General features: G+C 38.3%; 1 protein-coding gene across 9 annotated transcripts in view; it reads right to left on the bottom strand.

The window, feature by feature from the left end:
• Positions 1 to 24,006, bottom strand: part of ABCG2 (ATP binding cassette subfamily G member 2 (Junior blood group)) — a 127,627-nt gene that overhangs the window by 22,234 nt on the left and 81,387 nt on the right. For 8 of the 9 annotated variants that reach the window (XM_027544104.1, XM_027544107.1, XM_027544109.1 and 5 more), the window contains 7 exons: positions 22,406 to 22,624; positions 15,113 to 15,172; positions 14,128 to 14,242; positions 13,163 to 13,315; positions 10,375 to 10,532; positions 2,683 to 2,834; positions 547 to 651 (listed from right to left, as the gene is read on the bottom strand). In XM_027544104.1, the coding sequence (XP_027399905.1) occupies positions 547 to 651; positions 2,683 to 2,834; positions 10,375 to 10,532; positions 13,163 to 13,315; positions 14,128 to 14,242; positions 15,113 to 15,172; positions 22,406 to 22,614 (952 nt within the window). In that variant the 5' untranslated portion in view covers positions 22,615 to 22,624. Of the gene's footprint in view, positions 1 to 546; positions 652 to 2,682; positions 2,835 to 10,374; positions 10,533 to 13,162; positions 13,316 to 14,127; positions 14,243 to 15,112; positions 15,173 to 21,307; positions 21,331 to 22,405; positions 22,625 to 24,006 lie in introns of those variants that run through there. The other variant, XM_027544112.1, reaches the window with a different exon arrangement.

Here is a 24,006-nt window from a genome sequence, read left to right as displayed (position 1 = left end):
AATGCTCATTTACAGATTAAATAAATAGCACTCTCACAGATGAAAAAAATCTGTGTTGACTGATGTTATTAGATTGAACGTTTGTGTGTCCCCAAAATTCATATGCCGAAACCCAATCCCCAGTGTGATGGTATTTGAATGGAACAACTTTGAGGGATGATTAGGTCATGAGGCTGGAGCCCTCAGGAGGTGGGATTAGTGCTCTTATGAAAGAGGCCCCAGAGAGCTCGACTCCCACCACGTGAAGAAGCTATAATATGGTCGCCCGTGTATGAACCAGGAAGCAGGTCCTCAACAGACACTGAATCTGCTGGCACCTTGATCCTGGACTTGCTGTTTCCAGAATTGAGAGAAGAAAATGTCTATTATTTAAACCATTTGGTCTATGGTATTTTTGTTGCAGCAGCCAAACAAGCTAGTACAACCCGTATCAGAGGACAGCACTAATATAAATTCAAACAGCCATGGTTTAATAAGCTATCACATTGCTAAACTTTAGCCAACTCAGTTAGAAAATAATCTGTGATTCTCAACAGATTTGCTTACCTTCATCACCTATGTCTTCTCTATTTAACACCACAGCAGAAGAATCTCCATTAATGATGTCCAGGAAGAAGTCTGCAGGGTTATTATAGGGCTCACAGTGGAAACCTGCAAAAGAAGGTAACTCAGATACACAAAAATTGATAGTCCTGGTAAATAAAGACTGTTTTAGAGAGTGAGGGAGGTGCTGCTAGGGAAGACAGAATCTAGTAATTTCTCTCTCATTTTTCTTCTCTCTTCTCCCCTCATTAATTTATATTTTCTTTTTATATATTTAATCACACAATATTTCAACAGTTTTCTGACTTCGCAAAACAACATACTCCAAACCAACCTTGGACTATTAGAAAGTCTTACATTAGAGCTTGGTCCCGACCCATCATAATTCATGAGACCTGAAATAGCTAGCAATATGCTCTGGTGCTTATCAGAACTTCTTCAAAAATCTAGACATGGGTTTAAAAAAAAACACACATTGAAAAGCCATGGAAAGACTAAGGTTCTTTAAAGAAAGGCAACAAGCAAAGCCAGCTAGGCACAGAAGGACTGTGTTTGGGAGAGGCCTGGGGCATGTTCTGCTCTTCAAGTTCACTAAGAGACTGCTAGAATGCTAGTACCCACTTCAGCAATGATTATTTCTGCCCCTACTAAATTCAGGTCCAAATGGTTATTTATTATGCTATTATAATTCCAATATAGAGAACAAATCACCAGAACAGCATTCTCAAGAGAATGTAGCTGGGACAGCACAGGTGAATGCTTACCTTGACCTCTCCTGGCACTGTAACAGGGAAGAACAAATCTGACTCCATACTGGATCTATTTCTTTTACTTTAACCTTTGTATTCTATTGCTTTTGCTACAAGTTAAGAATGTTGCCTGTAGCCTGAAATATATGGGATAGCTCATTCTCCAGGGTCGGATCTCTAAAGGTGTAACACTTTTCCATTCATATAGAGATAAAAAGTTCCAGAACAAAGAATAACATTTGTCTTGTTGGAGGTTTATAGGAACACCATGACCAGACCCACACAGACAGATGCAAGAACAAAGGATTCCAACACCAACAAGTTTGCAGCAATCAACCACACCCCCTTTCCTTTTAGTATAAAAGAAGCCTGATTTATAACATGGGTAAGATGGTTCTTTGGGATGCTAGCCCATCATCTTCTTGATCTGCTTGCTTTCCAAATAAAGTCGCTATTCCTTGACCCAGCAAATTATCTCTTGATTTACTGGCCTGTTGTGCAGCAAGCAGTATGAGCTTAGACTCAGTAACAACCTGATCATCTGAACTCAGCTTTGCCTATAGTCTAACCCTTAGGTTCATCTCCCCCAAACTCTAGACCCATGTAGACTTAATTTTAAATGACAGAGATTAAACAAAGACATTTTAAAATATGGCTGGCAAATATTGTACACTATATTTGAAGCCATGGAGCATCATCTATAATCATATCCAAGTACCTCTAAAACAAAGTAGACTGCATGAGTCATTTAAAAATTATATATTTCCATTTTAAATAGAATCAGGCAGTCCAGAACCATCAGAAATGTTGGCCCACTGAAGTCAGACTTATGACTATCCATTGTATTGACAGGTAAGTTGCATACATGCTAAATCCACAACCTAATATCACTAGAAAATTAAATATAATAGCATCTCCATTAACCCTCACCAAGGAAAACCAATATCCCATGTAAGGGAAGAACATGATAAACCTTAATCTGTATTAGCTAAGAAGACAAATAACTTAGGGACATTAGATCTTTCCAAAAATATCCATCTAACAGAAAACTGGCCATGAGGTCAATATATTTATTGAACTGTTAGGGGAAGGTCACCAGAACTGAGGACGACAGATATAGCCCCATTAGAAATACACACACACGCACAAAAACATATGTGTGCACGTGCATGTACTCAAACAGGACAAAAAAGAGACATCAATAACAAACTGGCGCTGCAAAGTAAAAAAAAAATTCTAACACCAAACTAACCGAAGATGTTTCGGAGCAGTGGAAACTGTGATATATGTATATCTACTCAAAGATCAAACAGTGCTCCAAGTGACTCCTTTGTTCTCCTTTAGGATACTATTAATGAAGGATCTTACAGCACAAAAAAGGCAACCATACCAATGGCTCCAAAGTAACCCAAGGCCTCCTGAGCAGGCCCGTGGAACATTAGTCTTCCTGAGGCCAACAAGGTGAGGCTATCAAACAACTTGAAGATGGAATAACGAGGCTGATGAATGGAGAAGATGATTGTCCGTCCTTGTTTAGACATCCTAAATTAATAGTGAGAAGATAACAATGAGTCATTAAACATCTGAAACTTACATTTCTTGGTAACATACTTTATTACTCCTGCCTTTAGATCATTTATTCCTCATTCAACTTGATTTTCTCTTACCAACTCCTCATCTCATATAATCTATCTGATAATTAGGGAACCTAAACTCAATGTTTTCATGAAACTGGGGTTTCTAAAGTGTTTTCCATGGGCAATCTAGAATCAATCAGAATATTAATTAAAAATGTATATTCCTGGACAGTCTACTCAGACCTGCTGGGTCCAGGGAAGCATATTTTAACAAGCAGCCAGGTAATTTGTAAGTACACTCAAGTTTGAAAACTTACTATGAACTAAATCTTAAAACAATGGTCATATGCCCCATCCTTATTGATCATTTATTTAAGTCTTCTGGCTCTTTCGGAACTAGTTTTCAATTCTCTGCCTTAATAATAAAATTAACATTACTGAGTACTCACTATATCTTTTTTTTTTAATTTTTTTCCCTTACAATAACTTTATAAATCTTGATTTTTAATTTACAATATTGTATTGGTTTTGCCATACATCAACATGCATCCGCCACGGGTGTACACGTGTTCCCCATCCTGAACCCCCCTCCCAACTCCCTCCCCATACCATCCCTCTGGGTCATCCCAGTGCACCAGCCCCAAGCTTACTATATCCTGCATTGAATCTGGACTGGCGATTCGTTTCTTATATGATATTATACATGTTTTAATGCCATTCTCCCAAATCATCCCCCCCTCCCTCTCCCACAGAGTCCAAAAGACTGTTCTATACATCTGTGTCTCTTTTGCTGTCTTGTATACAGGGTTGTCGTTACCATCTTTCTAAATTCCATATATGTGCGTTAGTATACTGTATTGGTGTTTTTCTTTCTGGCTTACTTCACTCTGTATAATAGGCTCCAGTTTCATCCACCTCATTAGAACTGATTCAAATGCATTCTTTTTAATGGCTGAGTAATACTCCATTGTGTATATGTACCACAGCTTTCTTATCCATTCATCTGCTGATGGACATCTAGGTTGCTTCCATGCTTTGTTTTTATAGATGACCTCATCTAAATTCTCACAATATTGTTACAAAACAGTACCAATAATTTTACCTTTATATAACAGGTAAGACTCAGAGAAATAAGCAATGGCTCAAAGCATCACAGTTAGAAGGGGCAGGCTGGGATTTGATCCCTGATCTAATACCATGGCCAAAAGATAGTAACTCCTATCTTCATACAGGAGCTACTACTTATGGATAGAAGAAAGAAAAGCCAAAATCACCACTTAAAAACTATTACTGAAAACAATAAACTACTATTATTACTAGTAGTATGAGAAGAATCACATCAATTTAAACATTTTCTGAGTACTATATGCTAGCCATGGATATAAATTTGTTCTACCTCAAAAAGACCAATCGTTTTGATACAAGGAGGAATAAAAGTAGCTGAAGGTGCCTTGTAAGCCTAATAGGAGACTATAACCCATCTGAAGCTGATGTAAGTAGTGTATCAAAGGGACTGACAGGGAGAGAAGGTGGAGGAAGACAGCAAACAAAATGTGCCATAACACGATCTACTTCAAAAACTGCAAGTACTTCAGTGTCATTGCAGAGCTGAGGTGTATGTGCAGAGGCAGGGACTGGAGACTGCAGAAAAGACAGCAGTGAAAACCAGGCCCATGATGAATCCTGTCACTCAGAGTTGGCTCATTAGGCAGTAGACAGTTAAGGAGCCAGTAAAGGATTGGAAGCAGGGAGGTGGACTGGTGTGAGAACTCTGTTCTCCATGTGTGGTCTGAGGTATCGGTATTAGTATCCCCTACTAGAAATGGAGAACCTTGGCCTCCCATTCAGAGATCTAGAATAAGAATCTGCATTTTAATAAGACCCCAAGTGATTAGTATACACAGTGGAACTCTAGACAAATGAGGGTAAAGCTCTCCAATGTAAGGAAAGATGCGTGTGAGCTAACTAGTCCAAAACATAACGAAGCATAACACAGTATGATATTCTATGTTAAGTCATCATTGCAAAAAAAAAAAAAAAGCAAAATGGCTGTCTGAGGAGGCCTTACAAATAGCTGTGAAAAGAAGAGAAGCAAAAGCAAAGGAGAAAAGGAAAGATATACCCATTTGAATACAGAGTTCCAAAGAATAGCAAGGAGAGATAAGAAAGCCTTCCTCAGTGATCAGTGCAAAGAAATAGAGGAAACAATAGAATGGGAAAGACTAAAGATCTCTTCAACAAAATTAGAGATACCAAGGGACATTTCATGCAAAGATGGGCTTAATAAAGGACAGAAACGGTACACACCTAACAGAAGCAGAAGATATTCAGAATAGGTGGCAAGAACACACAGAAGAACTGTACAAAAAAGATCTTCATGACCCAGATAATCATGATGGTGTGATCACTCACCTAGAGCCAGACATCCTGGAATGTGAAGTCAAGTGGGCCTTAGGAAGCATCACTACAAATAAAACTGGTGGAGGTGATGGAATTCCAGTTGAGCTATTCCAAATCCTGAAAGATGATGCTGTGAAAGTGCTGCACTCAATATGCCAGCAAATTTGGAAAACTCAGCAGTGGCCATGGAACTGGAAAAGGTCAGTTTTCATTCCAATCCCAAAGAAAGGCAATGGCAAAGAATGCTCAAACTACTGCACAATTGCACTCATCTCACACGCTAGTAAAGTAATGCTCAAAATTCTCCAAGCCAGGCTTCAACAATATTTGAACTGTGAACTTCCAGATGTTCAAGCTGGTTTTAGAAAAGGCAGAGGAACCAGAGATCAAATTGCCAACATCTGCTGGATCATCGAAAAAGCAAGAGAGTTCCAGAAAAACATCTATTTCTGCTTTATTGACTATGTCAAAGCCTTTGACTGTGTGGATCACAATAAACTGTGGAAAATTCTGAACGAGATGGGAGTACCAGACCACCTGACCTGCCTTTTGAGAAACCTATATGCAGGTCAGGAAGCAACAGTTAGAACTGGACATGGAACAACAGACTGGTTCCAAACAAGAAAAGGAATAAATCAAGGCTGTATACTGTCACTGTGCTTATTTAACTTATATGCAGAGTACATCATGAGAAACGCTGGGCTGGAAGAAGCACAAGCTGGAATCAAGATTGCCAGGAGAAATAGCAATAATCTCAGATATGCAGATGACACCACCCCTATGGCAGAAAGTGAAGAACTAAAGAGCCTCTTGATGAAAGTGAAAGAGGAGAGTGAAAATGTTGGCTTAAAACTCAACATTCAGAAAACAATGGGATCCAGTCCCATCACCTCATGGCAAATAGATGGGGAAACAGTGGAAACAGTGGCTGACTTTATTTTTTTGGGCTCCAAAAATCACTGCAGATGATGACTGCAGCCATGAAATTAAAAGACGCCTACTCCTCGGAAGAAAAGTTATAACCAACCTAGACAGCACATTAAAAAGCAGAGACATTACTTTGCCAACAAAGATCTGTCCAGTCAAGGCTATGGTTTTTCCAGTAGTCATGTATGGATGTGACAGTTGGACTACAAAGAAGGATGAGTGCCAAAGAATTGATGCTTTTGAACTGTGGTGTTGGAGAAGACTCTTGAGAGTCCCTTGGACTGCAAGGAGATCCAACTAGTCCATCCTAAAGGAAATCAGTCCTGAATGTTCATTGGAAGGACTGATGTTGAAGCTGAAACTCCAATACTTTGGCCACCTCATGAGAAGAGCTGACTCATTTGAAAAGACCCTGATGCTGGGAAAGATTGAAGGTGGGAGGAGAAGTGGATGACAGGGGATGAGATGGTTGGATGGCATTACCAACTCAATGGGCATGAGTTTGAGTAAACTCTGGTTGTTGGTGATGGACAGGGAGGCCTGGCGAGCTGCAGTCCATGAGGTCGCAAAGAGTTGCGACTGAGCGACTGAAGTCATCATTCTCTAATGAACACTGTTAATATAATTAATTACAGATAATAAAAATATCATGGATGTATTCTCTAACTGAACCTGAATCCCAGAACTGTTACTTGACATCTTCACTTACATGTGCAATTGATACCTCAAACTTAAAATGTCTAAAATCTTAGACATTTCCATCTTCCCGTTTCTTCTTATTCTAGCATAGGGGCTTGCTTACAAGGGCATGGACATCAGAAGAAGCAAGGTAGGGTTTTCCCTGGTAGTTCAGCGGTTAAGAATAGCATGCCAAAGCAGGGGACATTGAGTTCGATCCCTGCTCCAGAAAGACCCCACGTGCCGAGAGGCACCTAAGCCCATCTGCCACAATTACTGAACCGGTGCTCTAGAGCCCATACTCCACAATGAGAAGCCACCTCAATGAGAGGCCTGTGCACCGCAACAAAGAGCAGCCACCACTTGCTGCAACTAGAGAAATTCCCCATGTACAGGAACAAAAAAAAGGTAATGATACGGAGGGCATGCCGTATAAAGATGGTGTATCCAACAGCTTTTTAAAAATGGGGAGTAGCGGTAATTGTCCCAGAGGTGGTGAGCATAGGAAACCACCAGAGTGACCGGGAAACTGATTAAATTGAACAGTTAAGTTAGTTTACTGAGGAAGAAAGGAAACATACTGAGATAATGGGAGCCAAGTTTCTCATTGTCTGAAAAGTCATTTAAAAACACGGAAAGGCAGAAGGCTAAAAAGAGCACTCAAGTGTTAGATCAGGATTGGAAATAATATAAATCCACTTAAAAAAAATATGTACACACTAATAGCGCAATAGTTACAAATATGCTTCAACATGTAAGTTCTATTCAAATTATTACACACATACATATAACATATTTATAGTAAATATATTTCCAAATAAAATATACATATGTATTTCTATGTTATATCTACATACATACACATACACATTTCCTAGGTCTGTCTGTTAAGTGGGTCTAGAAGCAACAACAGTCCCATGGCAGTGAGCACACCAAGTAATCAGATCTTGGTTTTTAAATCATAGCTAAACTGGGAGGAACCAGGACTCCATGAAGAAACATCTGATGCAGAAAAAGTACAAGATGAGCCTGGAACATCTTGCTGACCATAAGGTAAAGAAATGCTTAAAGAATGACAGGGACATGTAAAAATGACACAAAAGGCAGACTGAGGGGGCTCCCACTGGCCAAATCAGGGTGAATTTTGTCATGAAAATAAGTAAGAATAACAGATTATAACCCATTTAATAAAAGGAGAAAATGAGTAAACATATGAACAGAGAAGGAAGAAAGTTTCTTTACAGTAAAAGACCAATGAATACATGCTGAATGAATGATGTAAAAAGAAAATCACCACTTGGTTACCCTCATACTCATAGCTGATAGAGGCAATTGTGAATATAGGCTAAAACTGGTGCATGGAAGATTTTATGAGGAACAGGATACTGGCCTAATATCTGATTATCTCCCCTAATAAAATACTAATCAATTACAAAGGGAAAATAGTTATTTCATAGCATATAAAGCCAGCAGATACCAACATGACCAGCTGATGAAGGTGAACATCACCCATGATGGGAGAAGTCAAAATCACACAGCCTGATGTTATCACTGAGAATACAGCATCATTTCTGCAGCATCCCTGCCAAGAATTCATGGCATGAGTCTGATCATGAGGAAACACTGGATGGATACACCTTGAGGGTCACCCTATGAAATGTACTCTCAAATACGTGTGAGGACGTGAGAGGCAGGCAAAGAATAAAGAACCGTTCAGGATTAGAAAAGACCCCCCCCCCCAAAAAAAAAAACGGTTTCTGGAGATAATCCTGAGCCAGAAAGGGAAAAAAGAGACACTTCTGGGGCAGCTGGGGAAGTCTGACTGGAGCTCATGGACTGGATGGTGACAATATCATCAGTGCTGTGGACTCTGTGGCTGGGAAGTGTGTAAGGTGGTAAGGTAGTACTTGGTACTACTCTTCTAACTGTTCTGGAAGGGTGAAGATTTTTAAAAAAGATGTCCAAAACTTCTGAAGTATATCCTATAACCATGGTTCTCCTCCCATCTTCTTTGTAAAAGTAAATGACATTCTTTTTTTTTAATGAATTTATTTTTACTTGAATATTGCTTTACAATATTGTGTTGGTGTCTACCAAACATCAACATGACCCAGTCATAGGTATACCTGTGTCCCCTCCCTTTAAACCTCCCTCTCCATCACACCCCTCTAGGTTGTTACCGAGCCCCAGTTTGAGTTCCCTGAATCATAGAGCAAATTCCCATTGTCTGCCTAGTTTACACATGGCAGTGTATATGTTTCCATGTTACTCTCTTCATACATCCCACCCTCTCCTTCCTTCTCCCTCTGTAAATGACATTCTTTACTCCATTCTTTCATTTTTCAGGCCCCAAACCTCAGAAGTTATTCTCTCAATAATCACACCCTACATCCAGTTCTAAGCTAATCCTGTTGACTCTATTTGGAAAACAGATAGAACCCACCTACTTCTCCCCCTCTCCCCACTACCATCCTAGTCAAAGCTGGCATCATACCTCAACTGTGCTAATACAGACAGCCTCCTGACTGGATTCCTCCCACTCACCCCTGACCAATTATACAGCCTTTTCTCTACATAACTGCTGGTCCTCCGTTCTACAACTATCTGAAAGCTTGCCACATCACCTAGACAGTAAAAGCCATAGTTCTTAGAGTGATCTATAGTCTACATAATCTGCCAACCACTCAATCCCATCTCATGTCCTTTTCTAACTGTTATGAACTGAATCGTGTGTCCTCAAAATTCATGTTGAGGTCCTGACCCCTAGCACCTCAGAATATAACTGTATTTGGAGAGAGGCTCTTTACTATAAAGAGGCAGTTATGATAAATAAGGTCATATGAGTGTCATCATTCAATCAGGACCAGTGTCCTCATAAGAAGAGGAGATCAGGACATGGATACATGGAGGGAAAATGAAGTAAAAACACAGAGAGAAGACAGCTATCTACAAGCTGAGGGAGAGGGACCTCAGAAGAAACAGTTCTGCTGAATGCCTGATCTTGGACATCTAGACTCCAAAAATGTGAAGAACTAAATTTCTACGTTAAGCCATCCAGTTTGTTATACTACGCTAAGGCACCCTGAGCAAAGTAATCAATAAGTAACACCCACCCCTCTCCACAGCTTACTGGGTTCCAAACACAGGAGGCACACTCTGCCTCAGGGCCACTGGCTGTCCCTTCCACTGAACTCTCTACTCTCATATATCCAGGTCTTGTTCACTTGCTCCCAGCTCAAGACCTCGTTGAGGTCTTCCCTGATCATTCTATATATAACACAGCATCTCTATTCCACCATAGCCATATTTTGCTACACTCTCAGCCCACCTCATTTTTCATGAAACACTTACATTTGTTAACTGACTTTCCCTGCAACCAAGGAAGACATTTCTGTCTGTTGTGCTTACTGATGAATCCCTTGCACCAAGAAAAATACCTGGTATGTAGCAGGTGACCATGCAGTAGATCAGTGAAAGAATAATATTCTCATGGCATTTACCTCTTCAGGAGCAAAAGGACAGCATTTGCTGTGCTTGAATCTAAGCCAGTTGTGGGCTCATCCAGGAACAAGATGGATGGATCAGTAATAAGCTCCATTGCAATACTAGTCCTTTTTCTTTCTCCTCCAGACACACCACGGATAAACTGAGTTCCAACCTAAAACACAAATGTCATTATTAACAATAACATCCTCTGCCACTATCATTTGTTGAGCTCCTAAAATGTTCCAGCCCTAAAAGAGTTACTTCATCACATCATCCTTGTTTTCTCAGAATAGCAAATAAATGACGATATGGGAGAAGAGGCAGGCTTCTCTTTAACTTGAAGAGTAAACTGAGGTCCAGGTCAGAACTGGTAAGATATGAAACCTATGCTTTATATGTTTCTTATCAAGCCAAACATTTAGTTTTAAGACAGTTAAGCTAGAACACTAAAAGATTTGGTCTGAAATTATAGACCAAAAAGGGAGATGAAGATAGGAGCAGAGAAGTTGAAAGCATCTATAATTGTTAGTCTTCTTATAGCCTTCTGATACCCCCACCCCATCCCCAATAAAGTCATCAGTGTGGCTTGGTAGCTAGGAAAGTTCACCTCCTATTATACCACATTAGCACCTCTTACATCAAACTGAGCCCTCCTGTACCTTAACTTACTAAGGAAGTCCTGACTCATTCTACAGGGCAACTGGATGAGTAGACTATTCTATAGGGCTATTCTACATGGGAAGGTAGACTATTCTACAGGGCAATTGGCCGGGTCTTTTCAACCAGTCAGCGTTACTGTGTGGTGGGGGACCAGGAAGGTTTTGGGGGAGAAAGGAAGTAGGAAATAATTCTTATATTAATAGTCATCAATATCCTTCTGTAAAAGATGTGGAGCCAGCATGACTAAGCTCAGGAAACAGAGTATACAGGTTAGATCTAAAGGAATAGATTCAATATGAAGTCAGGTTCAATCATATTATCACTTCAATTCTTATGAGTCTTCAAAAAGATAATAATCAAGTGCTACTCATGCCCATGATTGGATCCTCTAACAACTGACCTGTAACAGACATTTTGGAGAAAAATGAGGAAACGTGAATGAATGTGGCTTATAGTCCATACAGGATAGCCCATTCTCCAGGATCTAACCTTTAAAGGTCAGAATGATTAGACTTTTCCATTCATACAGAGATAGAAAGTTGCATAACAGAGAATAACATTTGTCTTATTAGAGGTTTATAGGAACATTGTGATCAGATCCACATGAACAGCTGCAAGAACAAAAGATTCTGACATTAAGAAGTTTGCAACAACCAATCACACCCTCTTCCTCTCTTATTATAAAATAAGTCTAATTCTAATTTGGGTAAGATAGCTGTTTAGGGCATTCATCCACTATCTTCTCAGTCTGCTGACTTTTCAAATAAAGTCACTTTTCTTTGACCCAACAATTCATCTCTCAATTTACTGGTCTGTCACATGGTGAGCTATACAAACTTGGACTCAGTAACAACTAAGTAATCAGACTATTCTCTCTATATTTGTCATGCTTAAAATTTCATAAAAACTCAAAACATTAAGTGAAGTATTTCAATTAATTAGATAAATAAATTCTAAGTCAACAAACTGTTTCAGCTTATTTTCCTTGGAAATCCATGCAAGGAATGGGTAATGACTGCCTATTGGTAGAGAACTTTTACTTAAAGGTAAAGAATGGTAAATACTTTATTGGAAAGACAATATCAAATAGACAGAGCTAATACAAAGGAAATCCAATCACTCTCAAAATGAATTTAGTGGAATATGGTGGCATCTCAGAGTTATTTTTCCAAAAAAAATACAGCAAAATATACTTTACATTAAATAATGTCAGAAAGTACCATCTGAAACAGCAGCCAGCAAAATATCCCCATTCTTTGTTACCTCTACCACAAGGGGACTAAACTAGAGCCATCACAAGCTGAAAAACTCATCTTCACCAAAAGATACAGATGTTTTCCAGAAAATCTTTTTATACCTAGTCATCAACCATAAAGGTTACTCATTTATCTCAATTCTCCTTTCCAAACTTGCATAACTCACAAAAGGAGTTACTTTACTCTCCTGCCTACAGCTGTTATATCTAAAGCCTAAAATAGACCAGCATGTAACAGTCTGTAAGTAGATACTGGTAGAAGAAAGGGAGAGGGGAAGTGAGGGAGGGAGGAATGGGAGACAAAAATGTCAAAAGAAAGACTTCAGAAAAACAAGTTGGAAGCTACACAAACTACAAATAAATCCCTAGTTTGACTGAATATAATTTTGGAAGCCAACTGACAGCAAAGTGAAACACACTGAATCCTTGAATTTTCATCATTTATGAATTCCAGAAATATAATTCTCAAAAGCAATGGAAGAAAGCCTCATGGAAGAGCAGAAGAAGAACAACTACAAGAGGAAAAGAAAACAGGAAGAAGGAAAGTTAGCGGGAAGACACTGAATGAGACGCGACAACCAACCAACCGGAGGTGGGATAGGGTCAAGAGCTGCAGTCACAGAAAGGGTCACCTGCTCACAGCAAAGAACACTTCCACATACTAGAACACATTGCCACACTTGCTGCCCCAGAGTTAATCACCTTCAGTTTTTTTTAACCTGTTAACTTCCATCTTCATGTTAGGTAACCAGTCACTTTTCTCATGGCTTCAGAAAGCAGCCACTCTTGACCATACATATTATAGAAAATCTCTGAGTAAGTCATACTATCCACACAGGTGAGGTCCTATTTGCTGACTATGATATTATCAGTTTTTTCCACATTACCTTGGAATCTGCCACTTTATCCAGACCTAACTCTTGAATAACCTTGTTAATCCGTTCATTTTTTTCGTAACTTGTCATAGTTGTTGGAAGCCGAAGGGCTGCTGAGAACTGTAAGTTTTCTCTCACTGTCAGAGTTCCCATCACAACATCATCCTTAAAGAAAAATGGCATTTTAACAAGATATATCAGGTCTTTTCTAATACCATCACTCTGTAGTATATCTAACTTATCCACAAAAATAAGATACCCAAGTTCTAGCTAATAATGAACTTGTGTGTGTTGTGTGCTCAGTCATGTCCCACTCTTTGCAATTCTATGGACTGTAGCCTGCCAGGGTCCTCTGTCCATGGGATACGCCAGGCAAAAATATTGGAGTGGGTTGCCATTCTCCTCTCCAGGGAATCTTCCTGACCCAGGAATGGAACCCACATGTTTTGCATCTCCTGCATTGGCAGGTGGATTGTTTACCACTGTGCCACCTGGGAAGCCCCAATAATGAACTTGCAATTAAACAAATTACAATAATTCCATGTTCAGACAGCTGCATAGCCTGATGGATTAATTTTCATTTCTAACCTGTATACCAAGAGAGAACACAGGTCATTATGATTATTACTGGCAGACATTTATAGAATGCTTTACACAAGGATTATATAACACTGTTCTGAGCTAGGGGAAGGAGAGAGGTGAGGGTAAGGCAAAAAAAGTAAAATAGTAATGTATTTTAGAAATGATATGATAATAAGAGTTGATACTACTGCCCTTACAAGGGTCATATTCCAGACTTTCTTTTCATTTAATACGATTCTGAATCTTATAGGATATTATGAAAAGCGGGTATAAAGAAAAGTTGTTTCTATGATTATGTCATATAGTCAATTGGAAGCACACTCAACTATCAGCCAAGGCACTTGCCCATATGAAAAATCAGAAGAAATCTAATAGGTAAAGTCACAAATACTTACTTGTACCACATAACCTGAGTTACATTTAAAATTGGCAGGTCGAGGTGCTCCATTGATCAAAACATCTCCAGATAATCCATGTGGATCCTTCCTTGCAGCTAAGATATCTAACAACCTATAAAAAGACATACGTTATTGCTTTTTTTCCCCCCCAAATCAGGCTTTACCTCTTAGCTAATTTGAATCCAAATTAACAGATCAAGAAATTACATGGTTTAACTAAAATTATATACATATATTGTAAATCTTACCTTCTTTTTAAAAATTATATGCTATAATAAAGCCCCAAAATATGAAAGTAAAGCTCCCTTACCTGATCCAGCACAGACCACCCAAACTGCCCCCTTGGTTGTCTGACCTTGGGGGTCTCCAGGCAGGCAATGTGATCCTTTGCTTAAGATATAAGCCTTCACTATGCCATTGGCTCCTCTCCCCACTTTCAATTTTATCCCCTTCCTTTTCCACTCCATAGCTCAAGTCATAGCTGACAGCTGTATGTCAATCACCTTATCGAGTCTTGTTAGTGTCCTATTAGTAAAGCTGACCTAATAAGACTTCCTCAGGACACAATCACAAGCCAGCACAACTGCACCTTATCTGTAGCAACCAATACCAAACCAGACATGCAGAAAATGTGCAACAAACAGACACCTGCTCATACGAAAGTGTTCTTTAAAAGCACCTTAAAACTGGGGGTGGGGAATAGGTGAAGGAGATTTGAGAGGTACAAACCTCCAGTCATAAAATAAATAAGCCACAGGGATGTAACACACAATATAAGGAATAGGGTCAATAATACTGTAGTAACTTTATACGGGGACAGACGGCCTGACTTATGATGGTGATCATTTGATGAATGCAAATGTCAAATCTCTATATTTGACACATGAAACTAACATAATATTTATGTTGACTATAATTCAGTTTTTTAAAAACCACACATGAAAACTACAAAGAAAAAGCTTACTTATACTGTTATACTCACGAAGATTTGCCTCCACCTGTGGGTCCCAGAATGGCATTGAGGCCAGGTTTCATGACTCCACTGTAAATGCAGAAATATATCCAGTTACTGACCCAGTTTAAAGCCAGTTCTATAATTTAGGGTTTGTATTTAATACACTCAATGAAGGTTGATAAAATGATAGAAAAAAAAGCACAAATCAACTCTTAAAGGAAGGAGAAACTGAATTGTTGAGTAATAAAAATCTAGCAAACAACAAAGAATGTTAATCACTAGTCAGGACTTAGAATAAAAATGACTTGGGCTCCTCTAAACTCCTTTCACTTATTCTCTACACCATTTAAATATTTTTAGAAAAGGACACAAGAACTTTCAAAGTTCCCTGACGTAACAGATGTTGGTGAAGCGTCTCTGTTACACTTACTCTCCTTTCACAGTGTAAAATAAAGTGCATAATAAGTCTTGAGTGACGCTTGACGATCATTATCTTCACATCATGTGACTCACTACCTTGTCAAGTTCTACACAATTAATGTCAGTGGATTCCTAGAATCATCAGTAGTAGTGTCCTCATTGCTCAAATCTAGTCAGACAAAGAAGCAGTAAACCTGCAATGAAATTCAATGGCTGGAATAAAGCACCTCAAGGGGGTTAAAAAGAAAATATCACCAGTTCTAAACCCTTACAAAATTCTTAATCAAATTAGAAAAGTAAAATATATACCCTCAAGATATATCATTTTCTTTCTTGTAAAGTATAAGTAGAAATTTATACTTATTTCTTAGTTTAGAAGTGGTGGGACGAGATACATATATATATATATATATATATATATATTTTCTGGTGGCTCAAATGGTAAAGAATCTGCCTGCAATGCGGGAGACCTGGATTCGATCCCTGGGTTGGGAAGATCCCCTGGAGAAGATATAGGCTACCCACTCCAGTATTCTTGGGCTTTCCTGGTGGCTCAGATGATAAAGAATCTGCCTGCAATGTGGGAGATCTGGGTTTGATCCCTGAGTTGGCAAGATCCCCTGGAGGAGGGCATGGCAACCCACTCCAGTATTCTTGCCTGGAGAATCCCCATCCCCATGCCCCACTGTAGCATGGCAGCTACAGTCCACGAGGTCGCAAAGAGTTAGACACAACTGAGTGACTAAGCACAGCATCTGTGTGTGTGTGTGTGTGTGTGTGTGTGTGTGTGTGTATATATAAGTATACTGATTTGTTTTGATATATGGCAGAGACCACCACAACATCGTTAAGCAACTATCCTCCAATTTTAATAAATGGTGGATGCCACTTCCTATAGTAGATACCCTTTAAGGATATACAGAGATGGTGTACACACAGCATGTTCCAAACAGACAAGGCAGATGTTTGAGGGTAGTCAATATTCAGACAGAAAGCAGGAGGGAGGAAAAAATTAAGGTAGTGTTGACGGTTCTGAGTCACAAGAAGAGGATGAATATTTTGGTTTTTATCCTAGAGGTTGCCAGTAGAATGGTTAAAGACAATGAATGGGAGAAAGAAGAATTAAGGGCAAGGCCTCCACAGTTATAAAGGCATGATGAAATAAGAGGCCTGTGAAGCCCTTTCACAACTCTGATGACTAAGGCCAATCTCTCTTTGAAACTGGTAGGCAAGTCAAAATTTATTCCACAGAGAAAATGGCATCTATTCCAAGTGGAAGTTCCAAAACCAAAGGGTATTCCATTCACACATATTTTCACAGAAACAAATTATTTGATTACACAAGTGTTGTGAGCGATAAACTTTACAATGTGCCTCAGTGCTTCCAATCAAGAGGACCTCAGCATTTACTGACTTTTGAGCTTGCAACGTCAAAACTGTGAAATGGCTGGTACTAGGATGACAAGTATGTTTCACTTTGCTCATCAGCTGAAACACTGGCAAATAAATGAGTTAGGTAAACCAGGAACAAACTGTAAAACAGAAAAATCTCTTATTTTTTCAGTGACCTTTCCCCACAGATGTAAAAGACATACTAATGGTTGAGTGAACTTTCAAGATGCATTTATCAATAGCTCTTAATGTACCCGATATAAGCTTGTTATTCATTAAGACATCATTGTTAAGACTTCCCTGGTGGTCCAGTGGCTAAGACCCTATGTTCTCAATGCAAGGGGCAGTTCAATTCCTGATCAGGGAACTAGATCCCACATGCTGCAACTAAGATCAGTGAAGCCAAATAAATAAATTAAAAAAGAAAAAGATTTAATTGTCAGAAAATCTTTCCAGGTTTTAAAAATATCTCCTCAAATTAAGATCAAGCAATCTGAAATAATTAATTCTGAACTGAATATAAACATTCTAAGAGAGAATTTTACAGGTTCTTGGAGACAACAATAGCAGACAATCACAACTGCAACAGTTCCAGTGTGGAGCAGTGGCTAATTCTCCCTTCATTCATTCAACACAGTTATCCAGTGTCTACTGTGTATAACAAGATACTCTTCTAGGACACAGGTCAAAGTTGAGAATCAATGTCCTAGTCTGAGTGGAATTTACATTCTAGTACAGCTGGTCACTTGTCTTCTGCTTCCATAAATGAAGTGTTACTGGAACAGAGTACATTCATTCATGTACATGTTATCTATAGCTGCTTTCATGCTACAACAACAGAGATGAGTAGTTGCAACACAGATGGATGGCCCATAAAGTAGTCTATGGTCTAAACTTCCCTTGTTTCCCCACCCTGCCCTCTGCCCTACTGTCATCCCTCAAAACCAATTCCCCCCCTTAGGTACTGCTTCACAGCATTTATATGCAGGAAAGTTCCCCTCTTTATACCGTAAAACTTTGCCAACAAGAATTATGTCACCTTGTCCTATCCCCCACCCCCAAAGCATGTAGCACAGTGGTTTACAATGGGTAGACCACCTAAATACTGATACATGAAATGAAACCTAGCTAAAAGATTCACATCACATGTATTACTTTTTAGTGGGTAATGGGTTAATCCTTTGGTGTTGGGTTGTAGTCAATGCCATTCCCACTGCCTGGAACATGACCTTTCTCCATCCTCTACCCACACACACACACACACACTCACACATGAGTGTGCACATATACAATTTTCACCTTTTCTCTCTCCACACCTCCAAACCTCTGATTTAGGGTTAGTGATATCCACAGTGTCTTCTAACCCTTCTATTACAATAGAATGACACAGTGAGGTATGCTAGTTGTCTGAGTCCCCCATCCGAATAAAAGGTTTCTGAGGACAGAGGACACATCTGTCACTAGCATCTTGCACAATGTCAAGTACATAGTAGATATTGGACATTTGTTGAATAAATGAGTCTCCACATTTCCATAAATGACAATTACTTATAGGAAAATCAAAAGAAATATTTTCAATAAAAACTAATGTCAAGAAATAGGAAAGGGACTTCCCTGATAGTCCAGAGGTTAAGAATCTGCTTCGCAATGCAAGAGACGTGGGTTCAATCCCTGGTCAAGGAACCAAGATCCCACATGCTGCAGAGCAACTAAGCCCACACAACTAGAAAGCCTGCACATCACAATGAAAGATCCTGCATGACACAACTAAGACCCAATACAGTCAAATAAATAAATATTTTTTTAAAAAGAAGTAGGAAAAGTTTATGAAAAATAGGTTTTGTCTGATTGGGAAAAAACTTAGTTATATTCCCTATTTGTTATTTGATGTTCAAATATATCAGTCATTTCTATTAGACTTCCACTTCCCTTCTCAGTAGGAAGGTGATGAAAGAGGGTAGATGTACAGCAATGCCAGTATCCAAGAACATAGGCTGCAAAGGGAGGTGGGAGGAAGAGGAGCAACAGGTGAAGGTGCAGGAGTCTCCTTATACTGAAGAATAAGAATATTGATTGAGTAAACCAATAGGTAACTCAAAGACAATGAGAACCAGGCTTGTCACATTCTGAAATGATGTTTCACAAACATGGGTATGTGGAAAGAACATTGGAGTATTAGATAAAAATTGGAGAACGTAATAATGAGAAGTCATGGGTTTTAATCTACATACACAGATGTAGAAAGTTTTAGATATATGTATAAGTACACATGTGCATATACTGAAACATACATATGTTCCCTGGGTCTGTCCACTAAGAAGTCTAAAAGCTATAAGAAGTCTAAACCCTAATAGCAATAAACATTCCAAGCACCCAGATCTTGGTGTATAATTATTTCCATTCTCCACAAAAAGGAACATCAGCTGCTTCCAGGTCTGACACAAGTTAAGTACACAATGAGTCTGAAACCTCTTGCTATCCAACAAAATATTCAAAGAATGAGAATATGTCAAAAGAATGAGTTAAAAAAATACAGAGCCTACCATGAAAGTTTCTCACTGACCAAATTAGGAACAATAAGAGTATCAAGACAAATAATGACAATAGTGCACTACTATTGCTGCTGCTAAGTCACTTCAGTCGTGTCCGACTTTCTGTGACCCCGTAGACGGCAGCCCACTAGGCTCCCCCGTCCCTGGGATTCTCCAGGCAAGAACACTGGAGTGGGTTGCCATTTCCTTCTCCAATGCATGAAAGTGGAAAGTGAAAGTGAAGTCGCTCAGTAGTGTCTGACCCTCAGTGACCCCATGGACTGCAGCCTTCCAGGCTCCTCCATCCATGGGATTTTCCAGGCAAGAGAACTGGAGTGGGGTGCCATTGCCTTCTCCGAGTGCACTACTATTGAATGCTATTGAATAAAATACAAATCTATGGGTCTATATTTATACAAATACAAATATAAGAGATGGTGAATGAAGTTCTTCCTTTTACTAGAATGCAAACTAATACATATAGAAGAGATGGATGAAAACAGAAAGTCACATTTTGGTAAATATAGAATAATTAACTACCAAAGCAGATTGTTCCTGCTGATACAGGCAGGGGCCATCAATGGGGGCTAGAGCTGGTGGGTTGAAGTTTAATGAGAAATAGAATTTTGGAATAATGTCACAGTATCTCTCTCATAAAATTTGTCAATTACAAAGGGGAAAACGGTGACATATGGTAAAGAAGGCTGGGAGACATTAACATAATCAGATGACCAAGATTAAGGGGCGGGACAGGAATAAACCAGCTTGGATGAGACTGAAGAGACATGATGTGGTTGGTGGCCAGTCAACCATGTGAAGAGCATGGTTTACCAAGGCTCCATAAGAACCATCACTGCATTCATTATGAAGCTACACTTCCCCTGAGCTTATTATAGACAATGACCTGTGTTTATCTAAGAGAGGGTCACTATTTCTAGAAAATATACATTGGAGGAGTTAGGAATACTGGAGCATCATACAGACCGCTGGCTCTCAAGTGGTTTAGAAAAGTATTAGTGACAATGGGTAGATAAAGAAACAAAGTGATGAACAAATGCAGTGAAATATTCACAGCTGGGAATCTGGGTGAGAGGGCTATATTCCACAAGGTTTAAACTTGAAATGATCTCACAATAAATTATTAATTTAAAAAATTCCCAAATAGTATAATGGATTTCCCTGAACATAAGATAGCCACACAGCCATTGGAATGGATCACTTTTTCTAGAAATCTTCAGCTTTGGTGAGAAAAAAGTTCAGCTGCTGGGTATGGAGAAAAACTAAGCAGGAAGATTTTTATAAGGAAGTAAAATCTCATCTTTTTGAATTCATACAGTCAGATTTTATTTTAGCATCTTCTCCCCCAGAGGGAAATGAGAGTCTATATTGATTCTACAGGTGAAATTATAAAATGTCCAAAGGAAAAACAAAAAATCAAGATCCTCATCAGCTTTTCTGGAACACAGTTACTATTTTGAATGCTGATGGTGCTATCAAACATGAATCAAATATGAGATAAATCAGAGCACCCTTTTCCACATCCCAGAAACTCTACTTAGTTGAAGCCAGCAGATAGGGAGAACATAAAAGACACTACTGCCTAAACCAGTAGTGTGAGCAAGCAAGAAAAAAACAAAAACAACCTTGTATCCTTTTAACTGTAAAATTTGAAATGATTACAAGATTTGACTGAGTTTTTATGAACCTAGGAATGCATGTAAGGATGAACTCATCTGTTGCTAAAATGCACACCACTGAACCATAAAAACATTATAAAGGCTTGAGCAGATGACGCTTTTAGTATATCAAGTTACTAATTTACTACCTTTAAAGCATAAGCAAGGTAAATGTACCCTGGAGCAGTGTATATTTTACCAACCTGTACATATTCAAATCATTTGTTACCTTCCACTTATCAGCACAAAATCTGAAGTGACCAGCTTTTTTCTTGATTATTATGCTCTACCAAAAAAAAAAAAAGTAAGCTTTACAGAAAGGTCAGTCAACGCTAGTCTAGATATGGAACAGAAGATAAAAGCTTTTCATCAATTATTCCTCTCCCGATACACAGAGTTTCTCAACATAAGAAGGTGGTATAATCTGTGTTATTGCATAGAGAAAAATTTATTCCCTTCTGGCAACCTAATCAATTTTAGATCCCTCATGTTTTTTCCCAACCCACATCCCTAAATTCTCTCCCCTATTTGTCATTTTCTAGCCCTCTGGAAGCAGTCGGCTGCCAGTAATAGAAAAGACCACAGTCGCATATAACGCACTAAGAAAACGTGAGAAGCATCTGATTCCATACAGGTTTGTAGCCGTACCTGGCCAAAGGGTTCTTAATAAACCATTCCTCCAGTCTTAGAAAGCCAGAAAAAGCTGTTTGCTTTATCTAGGAATAATTATTCCCCTATTAAACAAAAAATTAACAAAACACATAGGCTGTGCTATCTAAGCAAACCCAGATGCACTTTCCACTCCACAGAGAGGAAGAATCCAGCTCATATTTTCTAGAATTCAGAAAAACAGTAAAACCCTAAAGGCTATGATATATGAAAAAGATATCTTGGGACCCAGTAGATACTAAGTGCTCATTTTCTTCCTACTCTATTGCCCACTTTGCCACCATTTAATGCATTAGTTGCTGGATGAAGAGAATGAAGAATCAAAGTTTTGTATTAACTTGGATTCTAAACTATAATTAAATATTAATTTGGATCCTAAATTCTCTTATCACTTTGGACTTCAACTGCATAACCTAAGCTAAGTATAGTTTCTATCTTAGACTTAGTTTATAGTCTTATATTTATATATACTTAACATGTGATCCAACCCTTTCACTGCTAGTTTAGTCAAATGAAATGAAAGCATGTGTCTATATATCTGTATAGACTCGCACACCTTTATGTGCAATAAGCAAAACCTGCCAAAATCTGCATGTCAATGAACCTACTTAAATAAAAGTTCAAGCACATACTTGATATTTGCTAGTATTTCTTTCTCAATTGTTTTCCGACAAAGTAGAAAGCCAGTCTTCACTTTTACTCGATAGCAGATGTTATGAAAACTTAACACAGCTCCTTCAGTTAATGTCTGCAGGTCCTTAGAGGTTGTCTCTGGAATGCCGTTGAGTTTTTTTGACATTGGGATAGAAACCTCGTAACTATTGGAAGACATTTTGAGCATTTCCGCCTTCCTGTGGAGGGAAAAGCAACAATAAGTTGATAGTCCAGGTAAATGAGACTGTAAACAGTAGTTAACAATACACTTAAAACAAAACTGCTTTGGTACAAACTTCCAGTTATAAAATAAATAAGACCTGGGGATATAATGTGTGGCACAGTAACTATAGGTAATAATATTGTATTGTATATTTGAAAGTAGCCAAGAGAGATCTTAAAAGTCCTCACCATAAGAAGAAAAAAATGTGTGACTTTTGTGTGTGATGGATATTAAGTAGGTTTATTTTGGTGATCACTTCACAAAATATACAAATATTATGTCATTATGTTGTACACCTGAAACTAATGTTATTATGTCAATTATTTCAATTTGTTAAAAATTTTAGAGATCAAAAAAAGTTTAATGTAAAATGCCTTATTGGTCATTTTATATTGATAACATGTTTAAGTAATTTAATACATTTAATACAATTAAATGTATTTTTAAAATTTTAAAACAAGTCCATTTTAAACTTCAATGCAATAAGCAGCTCCATTTCCAATGAATAGGCCATATCACAACAACAATAACAAGCTTGGAACCTACATTAGGGAGGCAGACACAACTCCGAATATATAAACTCCAATTAGATGTCAATTAAACATCTAACAAGTAAATAGGGAGAGTATGAAAATTACTCAAAACTCATGAAACAGCAAAAGATAAATGGGAGTTAGAGCTGACTTAAAAAATATATTATTAATATGACTCAAGATCAGGGACAGGCTACATGATCACCATCACTCCATTCTTATTTGAGTGTATGACATAGATATTACAAAAAGGGGGGTGGCCAAGCAGTCAGTGACAAGAGACATTTCTTTGAATTTAAAGCTCCTGACTTTACATCTCTGGTTGCTATGTTCCTTTAATCAACTAAGAAGACAAACTCCAAAATTGTTTGGAATGATAAACTCATTTTCTTAATGGGCAACATATAAATTCTAGGAAGGTTTAGAATTATGTATAAAAATGATTGAGAAGATCAAACCAAGAGTTAAGTAGTTAAAGAATTTAAAACAACAAGTGAGTATTAAATTTATAAATGAAGTTTAAAATATTTCATTTAACAAGTTAGAAAAGGCCCCTTTATAAGGATTTAGAGTAGGATCTTAAGGTGAACTTAACAGCTTGTGCAATAGCTTTGAAAAATGAAACTTCCATAAACTTGGTTTTAATTCTTAAAAATCAAAGTAATCAATGAAGAACTTTCTCTCTGGCTACTGTAGAGTAGCTTGTCCAAACCAATCATCCTCCTAAGGACAACTGTAGAAGCAGACAAAATACAAGATGCAGCTCTTTGAAGAATGTTTTCTGATGGGTGTAACCAAAGCAGCCAGGACTTAAGTATCTAAA

This window comes from Bos indicus x Bos taurus, chromosome 6 (assembly GCF_003369695.1).
Source record: "Bos indicus x Bos taurus breed Angus x Brahman F1 hybrid chromosome 6, Bos_hybrid_MaternalHap_v2.0, whole genome shotgun sequence".
Lineage (NCBI taxonomy): Eukaryota > Metazoa > Chordata > Mammalia > Artiodactyla > Bovidae > Bos > Bos indicus x Bos taurus.
Note: the sequence above shows the minus strand (reverse complement) of the source record. Positions and strands in the feature narration are given on the sequence as shown.